This window comes from Myotis brandtii, unplaced genomic scaffold (genome assembly GCF_000412655.1).
Source record: "Myotis brandtii unplaced genomic scaffold, ASM41265v1 scaffold266, whole genome shotgun sequence".
In the NCBI taxonomy this organism is placed as follows: domain Eukaryota; kingdom Metazoa; phylum Chordata; class Mammalia; order Chiroptera; family Vespertilionidae; genus Myotis; species Myotis brandtii.
The window spans coordinates 12,727,045-12,742,227 of NW_005360124.1; the positions used below are offsets into that span (position 1 = coordinate 12,727,045).

Sequence of the window (15,183 nt, forward strand, 5' to 3'; positions counted from 1 at the left end):
CCCCAGCAGCGCCAACCTCCTGCGGTCCTTCCTCCCCTGGCCGGCCAGTTCCCTCACATAGGCCTTGATCATTGGCCAGGCCGAGGGACCCTGCCCATGCACAAATTCGTGCACCGGGCTTCTGGTTAAACAGAAAAAGCAGAGCACAATATGGGATGTACAAATTGGTTACAACTTTGTGACCAAGTACATATAATTACCAAAAAAAAATGAGAAATAATGTTTTAAGATGTAATTAAGAGTCCTAGCTGGTTTGGCTCAGTGGATAGAGAGTTGGCCCATGGACTGAAAGGTCACGGGTTTGATTCTGATCAAGGGCATGTACCTCTGTGGGAGGCAACCAATCAATATGTCTCTCTCACATGGATGTTTCTCTCTCTCTCTGTCTCTCCCTGTCCACTCTCTATAAAAATCAATGGAAAAATATTCTCGAGTGAGAATAAATAAATAAAATGTAATAAAGATACAGGAGTATTAAGGTCATTTTTATTTAAAGTTGCTTGAGCTCATATAATAAATGTATAGGGCATCTTTCAAAAAGAAAACATTTTGGAAAAATCAATGTATTTAAAGGAGAGCTTTTTTTTTGTTTACTCATTCTTTATTGTTGAAAGGATTACATATGTCCCCCTTTCCCTCCAATGATCCCCCCTCCAGCCCGCCCCCACACCCCATCCCAGCCCTGACTGCCCCATTGTCTGTGTCCATGGGCCATGCCTATATGCATAAAAGGTCCTTGGTTGGTTACCTCCAACCCACCTACCCACCCTCCCCTACCTTCCTTCCGAGACTCCGCGTACCCTGTTCTATGCTTCATGTCTCTGGATTCACTCCATTCATCAGATTATATTGTTACTTAGATAAAAGGAGGGCTTTCTTAATATCTATCTAGAACACATACTCATATTCTCTTCACCAGTTGGAATTTTTAAAGTATAAGTAGCATTAGAGATTTTCTGATTTTAATTTAATTTAAATACCCGAGGTTTCTATTACTGAGTATTTCAATACTGACCCAATGGAAAAAATGTTTCCTATAACCAAATATTAGTATAAACATTGAACACCATCCAAAATTCTTGTGCAGAGACTGTAAACCTAGGGAGTTGTTGCAAAACAAGCCTCAGGCACTCGTAACATCTGCCACAGAACTCATCCACAGCCTCGTTTTCACCCATCCTGATGACATTAAAATGATGCCTTAGTAATTTACTCCTTCCAGAAATATTAGCATAGTTTCACTAAATGCAATAATTGATGGGCTGGTAAAATGTTGCCTAAATTGTCTTGTGGGCCTGAAAACTCTTTTTTTTTTTTAATCCTCACCTGGGGATAATTTTTTTTTTTTTTAAGAGAGAGTGGAAGGTAGGGGGAGAGACAGAGAAAGATCCATGTGAGAAAGACACATTGATTGGTTGCCTCCTGATATGCCCCAACCAGGCCTGGGGATTGAGCCTGCAATAGAGGTATGTGCCCTTGACTAGAATCAAACCCATGACCCTTCAGTCCAAGAGCCAATGCTCTAACCACTGAGCAAACCAGCTAGTGTGGCCTGAAAACTAATTTTTCAGGACCATCAACACAATATAGGAATACATTTTTCTTTTTTTAAAAAATTTTTTTTATTAATTTGAGAGAGAGGGAGAGAGACATCAATCTGCTGTTCCAATTATTCATACATTCATCAGTTGACCCTTTCATGCATCTGAATGGGGATCAAACCCAAAACTTTGGTGTATTGGGACAAGGCTCTAACCAACTGAGCCACCCAGCCAGGGCACAATCTATTTTTCTGATTGTATTTTATATAGTGCTTCTCCTCCTTATAGTATTTAAGGAGAAGTTAAATTAGTTTTGTATTTATTAAAACTCCCCAATATATGTCCATCTATATATATAAAAGCCTAGACAACCATTACGACCGGCCGATCGGCCGGTAGCTATGATGCACACTGACCACAGGGGCAGACACTCAATGCAGGATCTGTCCCCTGGTGGTCAGTGCGCTGCCATAGGGGGAGCGCTGCTCAGCCAGAAGCTGGGCTCACAGCTGGCAAGCGCAGCGGCGGTGGCAGGAGCCTCTCCCACCTCCACTGCAGGCGGGTGGTAAGTAGTGAGGGGTCCCAGACTGTGAGAGGAAGTTGTAACCAGTTTGATTCTGATCAAGGGCATGTACCTCTGTGGGAGGCAACCAATCAATATGTCTCTCTCACATGGATGTTTCTCTCTCTCTCTGTCTCTCCCTGTCCACTCTCTATAAAAATGTTTCTCTCTCTCTCTGTCTCTCCCTGTCCACTCTCTATAAAAATCAATGCTTGGGGATCGGGCCTAAGCTAGCAGGCAGACATCCCCTGAGGGGTCCCAGACTGTAAGAGGGTACAGGCCAGGCTGAGTGACTCCCGCCTGTTCCCCCCTCCAGTGCACGAATTTCATGCACCGGGCCTCTAGTATTATCATAAAAATATATTTGTGTGATAGAGAGAGAATATAGAAAATCTAAGCGACAAAATTCTGAGGTTGTCCAAGCAGAGCATTATAACAATAAAAAATTATGTATTTATGATTAATATTGAGATTTGCTTCAAAAGAATATGGAGGGTTGGGGGAATGGGTCAAGCTCAACAAGACTAGCTAGGAGTTAATATGCAATTATTAAAGCTGGATGATTGGTACAGAGAGTTTATTATATTATTCCCTCTACTTTTATATCTGTTAAAAAATATTCATATTGCCCTAACCGGTCTGGCTCAGTGGATAGAGCATCGGCCTGTGGACTAAAGGGTCCCAGGTTCGATCCTGGTCAAGGGCATGTACGTTGGTTGCGGGCACATCCCCAGTAGGAGGTGTGCAGGAGGCAGCTGATCGATGTTTCTCTCTCATCGATGTTTCTCTCTATCCCTCTCCCTTCCTCTCTGTAAAAAATCAATAAAATATATTTTAAAATATATATATATTCATATTAAATGTTTTTTAAAAATTATATCCTTACAGGTCTAATCCTGAAACAAGAAACACTTATTTAGCATTGGATACATAAGAAACTTAAAGTCAATCAGAAAACTGGCAAAATACTTTACTGTTATGAGAACATCTGAGTTCTAATATTGTCCACCGTTAACTATTTTTTGTTATTGTTAATCCTTACTGGACGATATTTTTTCCATTGCCTTTTAGAAAGAGTAGAAGGGAGGGAGGGGGAGAGAGAGAGAGAGAGAGAGAGAGAGAGAGAGAGAGACAGACAGACAGACAGACAGACATTGATGTGAGAGAGACACACAGACTGGTTGTCTCCCGCACACGCCTAGACCAACCGGAGCAAGGGATGAACCTGCAACCCAGGTACATGCCCTTGACTGGGAATCAAACCCAAGACCCTCTGGTGCGCAGGCAGAAACTAAGGCATCATTAACTTCTTCTATGATGCACAAGGGAGCTTTAGCATTTCTTCAATGGCTTATTTAATAGACTTCATAAAGAGCACCCTTTACAAAGGATAAACATTTATAAGAACAGTACATACCAGGAGTATCATAGGCCGTTTCCAAGTTGTTAATCCTATGATTCCAGAGAGTATCACCTACAAAGATAAACAATATCATAAATCTAGAAAAGGGACCAATTCCAATAAACGAATACCCAGTCTCTAAAAGTATATATTTTTTTAAATGCTGACATTTCAAAGCCTCCTAACTCAAATATTTAATATTCCTGCTGATTATATGAGCTCTCATAGACCTCTTTGGACTATCCTTCACGTTCAAGGCCCCGAAGCTTTTTTATTGACTGTATTTTTTTCTTAAGGTCAATTAAGAACACAAACAAAAATTGGTCTATCCTCTGGTTAGTGAAGGGATCAGTTTTTCTGATCCAAGTTCCCTGCCCACAGTGGCACCTAATCTGTTGCCAGAGTCAGCCTCAAACGATGCACATCTCACCGTCACCTGCTGTTCAGGTGGGTACCCATCTTCACAGAACAAGCCAATTCCTCTACATAGTCAACCAGGCCTTCAGGATCTTCCCCTGCCTACCTCTCAAACGCGGTTTCCATGTACCCCTGCCCCTTCCACCACACACCTTCCTTCCAGGCACATCTATCATTCCTCCGACTGGCTCGGCTCTAGACATTCCCGGGCTTTGTGCTTCTTTTTGCTGCAATGTCCTCTCCTCCCAACTCCCCTTGAAGCTGCCTGAGAACTCCTATGCATCCTGCAAGACCCCAAATAACAGTTACTTCCTCTGAGAAGCTTTCACTAATCCCACCACCTCACACCTGGAAACCCTCTACATATAATATTTTTTTTCCTGCAAAAACCTCTGTATTGCATTTCTGTCTTGCCTACTAACTGTGAATTCTATCTTGTCTCTCTGAATCCCTTGCTCCTAGCACAGTGCCTGGCACATGACTGGTGACTAATAAATGTTCCTGAGCATTTATTGCACAAAGAGGGGGGACTACAGTGAGAAAGAATCTCATGTGTAAAATGACACTTCAATAAATAAAATAAAATCCTCGGTAAAGAGCCAGCATTTTGCAAAAATGTAAACTGGAAACCAACGTCAGCCCTTTAAGTAACAGTTCACTAAACAGTTAGAAAAGAATAGCCAAAGTAATTATTCAGCCAGGACATTCTGATGCCATTTGAGCACATTTACCTGTGTGCAATAAGGCACATCGGCTGAATGCAGTCATGAGGGAATTTTCTTTCAAGTGCATTTTATACCCAAATCACTCAAATGTACCATTTCACAATTACTACAAATCAGGAAGGATTTGGCAATGTTGCTTCAAATTCAAAGCTCACAGGCCTGCTTGCAATACTCTCTAGTCTCCATTTACTGACTGGGAGTAACTCATTCCACAATATCAAGTCTACCCACTAGTATCAAGGACCAAAACCCACACATGGTCAGATAAGCAACAATTTCTTTGTATCCTATCAATGTTCAAAGCTACTATCAGCTGTCTGCCCACCAAGCACTATATCCTTGTAATCATCTGAAATCCAATAGCATATTTTCTCACTCTAAAGGATTTCTACCTGGAGACATGAAGGGTGTGTGCGGCTCACCGAGAGGGTGTGGGCTGCATCTACTTCATAAACTGGGATTTGGTATCCATGACCTGGGGGTCCAGGCTTCCCACGCGGCTTCTAATTAACTATGTGGCCTTGCCCAACTCCTTTCACTTTTCGGGCCCTCACTTGCATTTCCCTAGAAATATGGTGAGTGATGGAAACCATCTCCAGATCTCTTCTAACTCAAAAGGTTGACCCCACTGTGATGATAGAGATTTCTCAGGAACCTGTGATCCAGCATGGGCCCCACCCTGCAGACTGCATGCTGGCACGCATACTTGCACATGTGCTGCATGTGTATATGCTCATGCATAAGTCCCAGGGTGCATGCATGAGTGTGTGTGCCTCCACATGCACACGTGCTCCCTCCCTGCCTGCCCGCCCTGCTGCTTACTGGACTTTGCTGAGAAAATGCAACTATTTTTGTGAGAACATCACTGAAAATAGGTCTGCCCTTGAGGGGAACACAAACTGCCCACTTCACAGAAATATAAATATGATTTGATTTGAATCATCAGTTAGTCTCCATTAATTCAGAGCCCTGTGGATCAGCTTTCTGGAACACATTTTTTCCATTAAAACAGTATTATCAAAGTGAGGTGTCCAGCCCAGCCCAAAAAAGCCTGTAAAAATAATGGTATGTTTCAACTATACTTCTGACTCACCCCCACCACATTAACAATTTAGCATGTTTACATTTTTACACATGTACATGTTTTCCTCTAAATTTTTATTTTTAAAAAATACTTTTTATTGATTTTAGAGAGAGGAAGGGTGAGGGAGAGATAGAAACATCAATGATGAGAGAGAATCATTGATTGGCTGCCTTCTGCAACTGATGCTGGGGATCGAGCCTGCAACCTAGGCATGTGCCCATGACCAGAAATGAACACAGGACCCTTCAGTCCACAGGTTGACACTTTATCCATTGAGCCAAACCAGCTAGGGCCGTGGTCGGCAAACTGCGGCTCGTGAGCCACATGCGGCTCTTTGGCCCCTTGAGTGTGGCTCTTCCACAAAATACCACATGCAGGCGCGCAGGTACAGTGCGATTGAAACGGGGTCCTCAAACTACGGTCCTCGGGCCACAAGCAAATACAAATATTGTATTTGTTCTGACGCTTTATTTGAGCCAAACCAGCCAGGGCCGTGGTCGGCAAACTACGGCTCGCGAGCCACATGCGGCTCTTTGGCCCCTTGAGTGTGGTGGCTCCACAAAATACCACGTGCGGGCGCACACGTACAGTGCGATTGAAACAGGGGTCCTCAAACTACGGCCCGCGGGCCACATGCAAATACAAATATTGTATTTGTTCTCGTTTTAAATGGATCATGAAAGATACTTTTCCTCCTCTTCTTTTTCCCTCTCAATAAATACTTCATGGAAATTCTTCATGTTCACAGGAATAGCTCTCATTCATTTCCATTTAATGGCTACATAATATTCCTTTGTATGGCTGCACCTAATGTATTCAATCACTTCCATATTCATGAGTATCTACTCTATTTCCAGCGTTTGCCCTCACAAACAAGGCTCCAGCCAACATCTATGAACATATATCCTTAAAAACAATGTTTTTTATTTCTGTTAGATAAAGTCCCAGGAGTAGGTTGCTAAGCTGGAAGGGAGATTATATACATAATAGCTCATGACAGATACAACTGTCATTTCAAATGAAGGATCTCTGGGACAAAAGAACTAAGCCATCTTTATTTCTTTATTATCCCCCCTTTTTTTGGAGGGGGAAGGTTGCATATACGAGCAACAAACTAAATTTAAAACACAATTTTAAAAATATGTATAAAATGTACTTGACAAATAAGAAATATCAATCATCTAAAGATACTTAAGACCTCAGTAGGGAGACATATAAAGCTTATTAAGCAAGAAGAAGACCTTAAATGAAGATCTTCTTAAATGAAGATTGAAATAAATCAAGATAAACATCATGTTCGTGAATTGGAAGATGCCATTTCCATCGGAACTGTTTTATAGAGTCAACACACACCCATGTTAAATCCCAGCCTGATTTCTGTAAACCACCTTTCAGGGAGGCTTTAAAAAACTGCATGCATTCCAGTTGAACGTGGGAATTGTAGTGGCATCCCCCTCAGTCCTGAACCCTGCAACAAAGGCACACACTGACTTATACTCAATTGTTCCAACTGTTAGAGCCCAATTAAGCCCTAAAACACTTGGGGAACCCTGTGAGTGGTGAGGTGGAGAGGGGGAACCGAGGAAGTAGGACTGGAATGGAGTAGAGAGTGCTGCAGTTGGGGATGAATCTTCTTAGGGCTCAAGACTTAGGGAATGGATGCTCACATGTCATCTGGGGGTGGTGGCAGAATTCATGAATGAGGAGAGAGGCTGGGGAAGGGAGCAAAGAAGGGGGCAGACTGCAAATTGATGCCGACACTAAGGAAAACAGAATGGATACTCCTGAAAAAACAACTGAAAATAGAGATACCATACAACCCAGCAATTCAACTTCTGGGTACTTACCTGAAGAAAAATAAAACACTAATTTGAAAAAACATATGCCTTCCTATGTTCATTGCAGCACTATTTACAATAAACAAGATATGGAAGCAGCCTAGATGTCCATCAATAGATGAATGGATAAAGAAGATGGCGTACACGGATCATTTGAGATCTTGCTCCTTGGCATATGTCGTCAGTTTGGCCCAAAAAAACTCTTATTTAAAAAAAGAAGAAAAAGATGATGTGGTACATATATATAATGAATATTACTTGGCAAAAAAAATGAATGAAATATTTCCATCTGCAACAACGTGGATGAACCTAGAGGTTATTATGCTAAGTGAAATAAGTCAGATAGAGAAAGACGAATACCATATGGCTTCACTCATATGTGGAATACTTAAAAAAAACTGAACAAATAACAAGTAAAAAGAAAATAGATTCATAGAAACGCAGACCAATGGGATGGTTACCAGAGGGGAGGCGGCTAGGAAATGGGTGGAAAGGTGAAGGGGAATATAGTAGAAATATTGTGATAAGTTTGCACAGTGAGAGATGATTACTAGAATTAGTGGCACGATTACAAGGTAACATATAAAAATGTTGAATCACTATATTGTACACCTAAAACTAATGTAATTAATATAATATTGCACACCAACTGTAATTAAATATTTTTTAAAGACTGGAAAGAAGATGTTTCAACTGGGATTATGGCTGTTTTAGATTCTCTCTGAATTTCCCAACATTTCTACAATAAACATATTTCACTTCTATTTTAAAAAAAGATGGCAGAGTATGCTTTACCTCTACCTCCCTTGGCAGCAGTAGCAGCTGGAGCTCCAGAAGGGAGTCAAAAAAATCCCTTAACAATGACCATCCATGGCGCCCATCTATAATAATAAAATCATAATATGCTAATTAGACCGGATGTCCTTCCAGACAACCTTCCGGATGACCTTCTGGACAAAGCCAGGGCTGCAAGGGAAGCCCAGGTCCTGGGTACTAGAGGAAAGCCAGTGCTGGCAGCTGGGGGGAAGGAAGGCCTACTCTTGCATGAATTTCATGCATCAGGCCTCTAGTTACACAATAATACTATTACTTGTTTAATTGTGTTTTATGCTCACTGGCAACCTCATGAGGTCTTAGATCTGTGAATAGTCACTCAAATACGTAAAGGGCCCTCAAGGCACTCAGTTATGGCAAGAGTCATGAATAAATGAATGGCTGATGAACAAATAAATAAATAAAGGTCAAAAATAGGAGACAAGCTTACTCAAAAATGACCATGGAAGCCTAAACACATTATTCACTTCTGTGCTTCCTAAAAGAGTAAATCAACAGCAAAAGGCAACTCCATCAGCATTCTTTCCTTGCAATGCAAGATGCAACTTGCTCTGAATGAACAGGCAAGATCCTATTTTCTGACATCAGATTATCTCTATATTGTTAGAGTGAGATTTATTACAATTTTGGTTTTACTCACTTGCAACCCATTCCTTATAGCTTTTAGGAAAAAGCAGATGTCTTTCTCTCGCTCTTTTTCTCTCAATGATTTTTGCAAAGAAGGATTCTGAGGTACTCCAGACTGGAATCACTATTACCTGACAGATATGATTAATGTGTCTTAGTTTTCCAACTTAAAAATCAAATCATTAATATCAAAAGCATATAATTCTACTTTCCTATTTTTCTTTGTTAATCCACTAGCATGCCTTAGGGTAAAAATGTTCTGGATTGCTTATCAAAATTGTATATAAATATAGAGATAAAAAGAGCCATGTTGTTAATGTCCCATGCTTACCTTATAAATGAGCACATAATAATCAAACCTCTCATAACCTATCTTGTTATGATGTTTACACTAGCAATTTTAAAAAATGTGTGTGTGTGTCATTCTTCCTTACCTGTCCAGCATGACTCATTAAAAAAAATTAAAGAAGCCTGGCCATGGTGGCTCAGTGGTTGAGTGTCGACCTATGAACCAGGAGTATCAGTTCGATTCCTGGTCAGGTCACATGCCCAGGTTGCGGGCTTGGTCCCCAGTGAGGAGCGTGTAGGAGGCAGCCCATCAATGATTCTCTCTCATCATTGATGTTTCTATCTTTCTCTCCCTCTCCCTTCCTCTCTGAAATCAATAAAAATATTTTTTTTAAAAAGAAAAAATTAAGGAAGTATGCAACAGGATATTTTAATGTATACATGATGGTTAGCAGAATGCCCCACAAAAAAACTGGTCTGTTCATCTTACTTTAATGAAATATTGCCTTGAAGTTTAAAAAACATTGATAGAAGTTCTAGTATATGCCAGGCCTGGTGCCATGCCCAACAGGGAACCACTGTCTTAAATGTTTTCTAATTACACGCTTACATAATCAATTTTGAGGTAAAAGTCATCCCACCCATTTTATACATGAGTAACTGGGGCTAAGAGGCTCAATAACTTGCTCAAAAACTTATTATTATTTTTTTTGCTCAAAAACGTATCAATGTAACTCTGCTGTCTTGTAAAATAAAGGACTAAAGAAATCAATAAAACTCATCAAAAAATTATATTTAAAATGCTTCTTAACTATTAAAGTAGTATTTGATAGTTATGATTGAAAAAATGTATTTACCATTGTCTAACCATTAGAGACTTCAGAACTTTTGCATTAATTTCTCCTTTGGATCATTCATTGGTTTTATGTTTTGTCATTTCAATTTTTTTAAAGAAAAGGTTAACCTGAAGATTCACCAATGACTGTTTCTTTATAAAGAACTGGAATCTCACCCAAGAATCACAGACTCAAGGAATGGGTGACCATGAGTACAGGTCAGTGACTCCAAGCAGGGAGACATGAATGTATGCAGACAGGAAAGGAAATTAGGGCTCCCAGAGAAGGATCAAAAACAATAACCAACTCCTTACCACTTGCCTAAAATATCTCCCAAGGATCAAATATGTCATCAGAGTCCAGAATTCTGCTTTTTGAAGGAGGAGATATAAACCAATGCAAATCTCTACTCTTTCATTAAATCTAACACAGTGTGGTAGGCTGTCTCCGCTAATCCCAGTGGGATCTAAGGTTAACTAAACACTCCCTCAAGTCAGGTGCCTGGACAGCATGGCCCGAGCATGGACATCGAGATCGTTTCTCTGCCACCCACATGGAGTCAAACTTCATATTGTTTTTACAAGTGGCTAATCTCTTAGCTTCATGAACTTTGGTAATAATAATAGATTGAGTCATTAACCAAGAATACCAGGAAGAATGAAATGATCACAGGATGTTCAAAAACAATGAGTACATGAAAAACACTCCCTTCAACCCGCTGAAATTTTGAAAAAGAGTCTTTATAGGAACTGTTTATTCTTTTTTTTGAAGAAGAAGAAATTTTTTTAAATCCTCATTGAAGGATTACGCTAATTACCATGTTTCTCTTTTATTAGTGTAGATAGATAGATAGAGAGAGAGAGAGAGGAGAGAGGAGAGAGAAACATCCATCAGTTGCATCTGTACACACCCGGTTATATACGTGCCTGGACTGGGGATCAAACCCACAATCCAGGCATGTGCCCTGACCAGAAATAGAACTGGCAACCCTTTGGTACACAGGACAACACTCAACCTACTGAGCCACTCTATCAGGCTAATTCTTAAGTATATATTAAAATAGATAAAATATACCTTCAAGGTTCAAACAAGTGAAGGAAGCCTCCAAATCTCAGGCTCAATGTGAGAACACTTACAGAGGTGTATATGGAGCAAATACTCTTGAACTATGCCATGTTTAACAAAATAGACCTTTTAAATAAATATATTTGATTTAATTTTGTATCAAATATGCAAGCAAAATTTTTACTGAAGCCAAAAGATTTGTCCATTGAGTTTGATACAGCAGATTATGGCACATAATGGTCATCCACAGCTTGAAATATGAGGATATCCTTCTACTGTGTCCCTACGTGGGTTTGAAGTAATCTTAGACTTAAGTTGGCACTGCTACTCAACTACCAAGTTTCACAGGCCAATAAAACTTCTTAGTGACAAACAAAATGTGGTATATCCATATAATAGAATCCCATTTGGCAATAAACAGGAATGAAGTACTGATACATGTCACAATATGGATGAACCTTGAAAATATTATGCTAAGTGAAAGAAGCCAGTCACAAAGGATCACATGTTGTATGATTCCCTTTATGTTAAATGTCCAGAATAAGAAATCCATAGAGACAGAACATGATTAATCTGCGGTTCTCTAGGAATAAGGGTGTCAGGGGAAATGGGAAATGACTACTAATAGGTTCCAGCTTTCTTTTTTTTTATTACTAATTTGAGAGAGAGAGAGAGAGAGAGAGACACCAGTTCATTGTTCAACTTATTTATGCATTCACTAGTTGCTTCTTGAATGTGCCCTGACCAGAAATTGAACTGGCAATCTTGGCATATCGAGACAACACTCTAACCAACTAAGCTGCCAGGGCAGGGTTTATTTTTGGGGTGATGAAAATTTTGTAAAATTGATTGTGATGATGGTTGTACAATTCTGTGAATTTACTAAAAATCACTGAATTGCATATATTAAGTGGGTGAATCATATGGAATGTGAATTGTATCCCAATGAAGTTATGAGTTAAAAAAAAAAACTTCTACAGTCTTCAAGTCATAATTTTTAAGCTTTCTGTCATAAAAACCTTAGTTCAGCTCTCTTTAAATTAGTTACACTTTACTATTAAGTCCCTTTCTTTTGGAAATACATACAGAAGTATTTAATGGCTGAAATTATACCTGGGATTTGCCTTAAAGTAACCCAGTGGGTGTTAAGAAATGGGAAAGGGTGTGGACAGCTACTGAAGCTGTGGGTGGTGGGTAAGTGGAAGCTCATTAAACTATTTTTTCTATATTTGTTGAGATCTTAAAATTTCATAATAAAAGATTAAAACTGAGAGAGGTTCTTAAGATTTCCTGGTCACTTCTAGGCTGTCTCTCTATTCTGTTTATGTTTTCTATTTTAAAATAAACACCTCTTGAAATATTTACAGTTGAAACAATGCAACGTCTGAGATTTGCTTCAAAACAATACAGGGAGTTAATCTGACAAATGGACTAGGAAGCACGATGGAGATCATCCCTCCCCTGCTTGGAAGACCCAGCCCCTGCAGTTATCAGAACACACAGACCCCGCAGCAGGTCCAGGAAGAGGCCCAGACCAAACAAGTGTTGGACCTGGGTGAGGATATATGACGGCTCATTGTGTAGTACCTGAATAAATATAAAATTTTCCATAATGCAGAGTTTAGAAAACACCACCACCTCTCTCACATACATAAATTCAATAGGTATGCTACCGGTGAGGGTGAGACTTTTTTCCTAAAACACTTAGAGAGTCACGGTGCCCAATACCGTCCTCAGGCCGCTGTTCCAGAGATGCAGTGCCTGTTGGTTCTGTTGTCATTTTGCAAATTCTGAGGTCAACCTCAGAAACAGGCCACACAAAGTAAGAATAATGAACAGTTGCAAGTTTGCATGTAGAGTTGGGAGATAGGGGGTGGAAAACGTCCCTATAGAAGAGAATTTAGTTCCAAATAACTGATTCTTTCCCTGATCTGGTTTCCTGGGTGGTGGAGACAAGGACATACCCAGCCAGCAGGCCCAGGGAAGAGCCTTCATCTTCTGGCTGATGGCCTTTTTTTAAAATATTTTTTTTCTTTATTGATTAAGGTATTACATATGTGTCCTTATTGCCCCGTTGGCCCCCCACCAGTTTCTGTTCATCAGGTTATGTTGTTCATTATATTCCATAAATGAGTGAGATCATGGCCCTTTTTTTTTTAATACTTCATCAACTCCAACTGTGGCTTGGGTGACATCTAAGTACATTTGCCTCTAGAATAATTCACAATAGCACACCTGACTTCAGGTTTTCATTTTAGAAGGGAAAAAATAGTTTCCAATAATCCTAAACTAGCTATCTGAGAGGACAAGCGATTATGATTTTACTAAGAGCAAATCCCTAAAAAAAAAATGGATGCAGGTTTCATTTCTGGCCCATGCTATTTAGAGAAATGAAATGCACCCACCATTTGGCTGAAGTTAGTCTGACATGTGGACTAAAAAGCATAATGGACCTAATCCCTCCTCCTGGAGTTTAAAGAGCACTCAGCGAGGCGTGGGATACTTTCTACCTGATGCACAGACTGTGACCTCGTTACCACAGCATGGGCTGTGCCACGTAAAAGCGCCCAGCATCCAAGTATTTCAAAGGAGAGCAAACTGGCATCGGTTTAAGTATAAAACGTCAGGCCAGGCTCCAGGTACGCAAGGTTCTTAATGTCCTTTTCAAACAATTATTTGGGGTTTAATGAGTTCTTCCTATACTCTTAGAATTTGGTCTTGAATCTGGGTATGGGTGGACCTGCAACAGGACAATTTTTATGCATCCGGAACACACATTCATGGCAGATCTTAGGCAAAACTACAGGCACTGCCAGACTTTCACATTTAGTTCGTTCATAAAAGGGTCATTTACTTTAAAACACTCATCTTCCACAATCTTCCCATGAAGACCTGTTTCCAAGTCTCTCAACCCCAAGCAAAGCTCAAGAGGTCAGAGGTCCTGCAAGCTGTGAAACTGCTATGAGGCAGGGAAGAGTAGCCACCCAGTGTCCACAGACTATGGAGGCCGCACCTTTGCCCCAGATCAGCCTTTCCCAGGAGGCAGGGCCAGGCCCCTGAGGGGGCAGACATCTCCAGCTCCTATACCGGCTCCTGGGGCTTTGGCGAGCTCATGCATAATGATGGTTCAGGGTCTGGAGAATTAAATTCTGCACAGCAGCCTGTGTGGCTCCGGGAACCGAGTGGGGGCTTAGGGCCGTCCTTTAATGAGCAGGTGCAAGCACGGGTGTACACACCTTGTCATTACTTTTGCATTCATCCCGACATGTTTCACATGTATCCGTCTTAAAGGAGAACAAAATAAGTGACCTGCCCCAGTCAACCTGTTACTTCATCCAGCCTACAAACACACCTAGTATGTGCCAGGCAGGCACTGTTGATACATCAGTGAACAAAATGTCAAAAATCCCTCCCCTCCTCTCACAGATGTGATCCGTGAAGTAAACACTCAGTGGCTGAAGAAGTTTAACCATTTTCCTCCCGCCTTCCTACCACCCACTCCCATCCTTCCACTTTCCCAAAGAGCTGGGAGTCCTCTGGCCTGCGAGGAATAGACACTGTCCGGGGACAACCCCATTCATCCCTGAACGCCACGCTCTTGTAGGCTTTCCCCCCAAAACTTCAACGCGCCTGCAAGAGGGCTGTGCTCCCCACCTGCAGTCCTGGACAGGAACCATACAATTTCACTCGTGGGTGGAATATAAAACAGAAAGCAAGCGACAAACAATCCTGGGACAGCGGAGGGAACCCGGCAGAGCCCCTGCATCCCTGGGTGGGCCCTGCGGAGGGAGAGGGGCGCGAGCGGCACTCACCGAGGAGCCGGCCCAGAACGGGCACGAGTTCTTCACCTGCGGGGAGCTGCTCAGGGACAGCGCCCCGAAGCTGAGTGCCACCATGCAGCACCCCAGGATCAGCTGCAGCAGCCCGAGCGACAGCAGTGGACGGCCGGGGAGCAGCGCGGAGC

General features: G+C 41.3%; 1 protein-coding gene across 2 annotated transcripts in view; it reads right to left on the minus strand.

Annotated features, from left to right (window-relative positions):
- The window catches only part of FAM189A2 (family with sequence similarity 189, member A2), a 60,942-nt gene extending 45,765 nt beyond the window's left edge, over positions 1-15,177 (minus strand). For both annotated transcript variants that reach the window (XM_014541299.1, XM_005868329.2), the window contains exons 1-2: positions 15,032-15,177; positions 3,521-3,577 (exon numbers count right to left, since the gene is read on the minus strand). In XM_014541299.1, the coding sequence (XP_014396785.1) occupies positions 3,521-3,577; positions 15,032-15,115 (141 nt within the window). In that variant the 5' untranslated portion in view covers positions 15,116-15,177. The remainder of the gene's footprint in view (positions 1-3,520; positions 3,578-15,031) is intronic.
- Between the last annotated feature and the right edge of the window lie 6 nt (positions 15,178-15,183).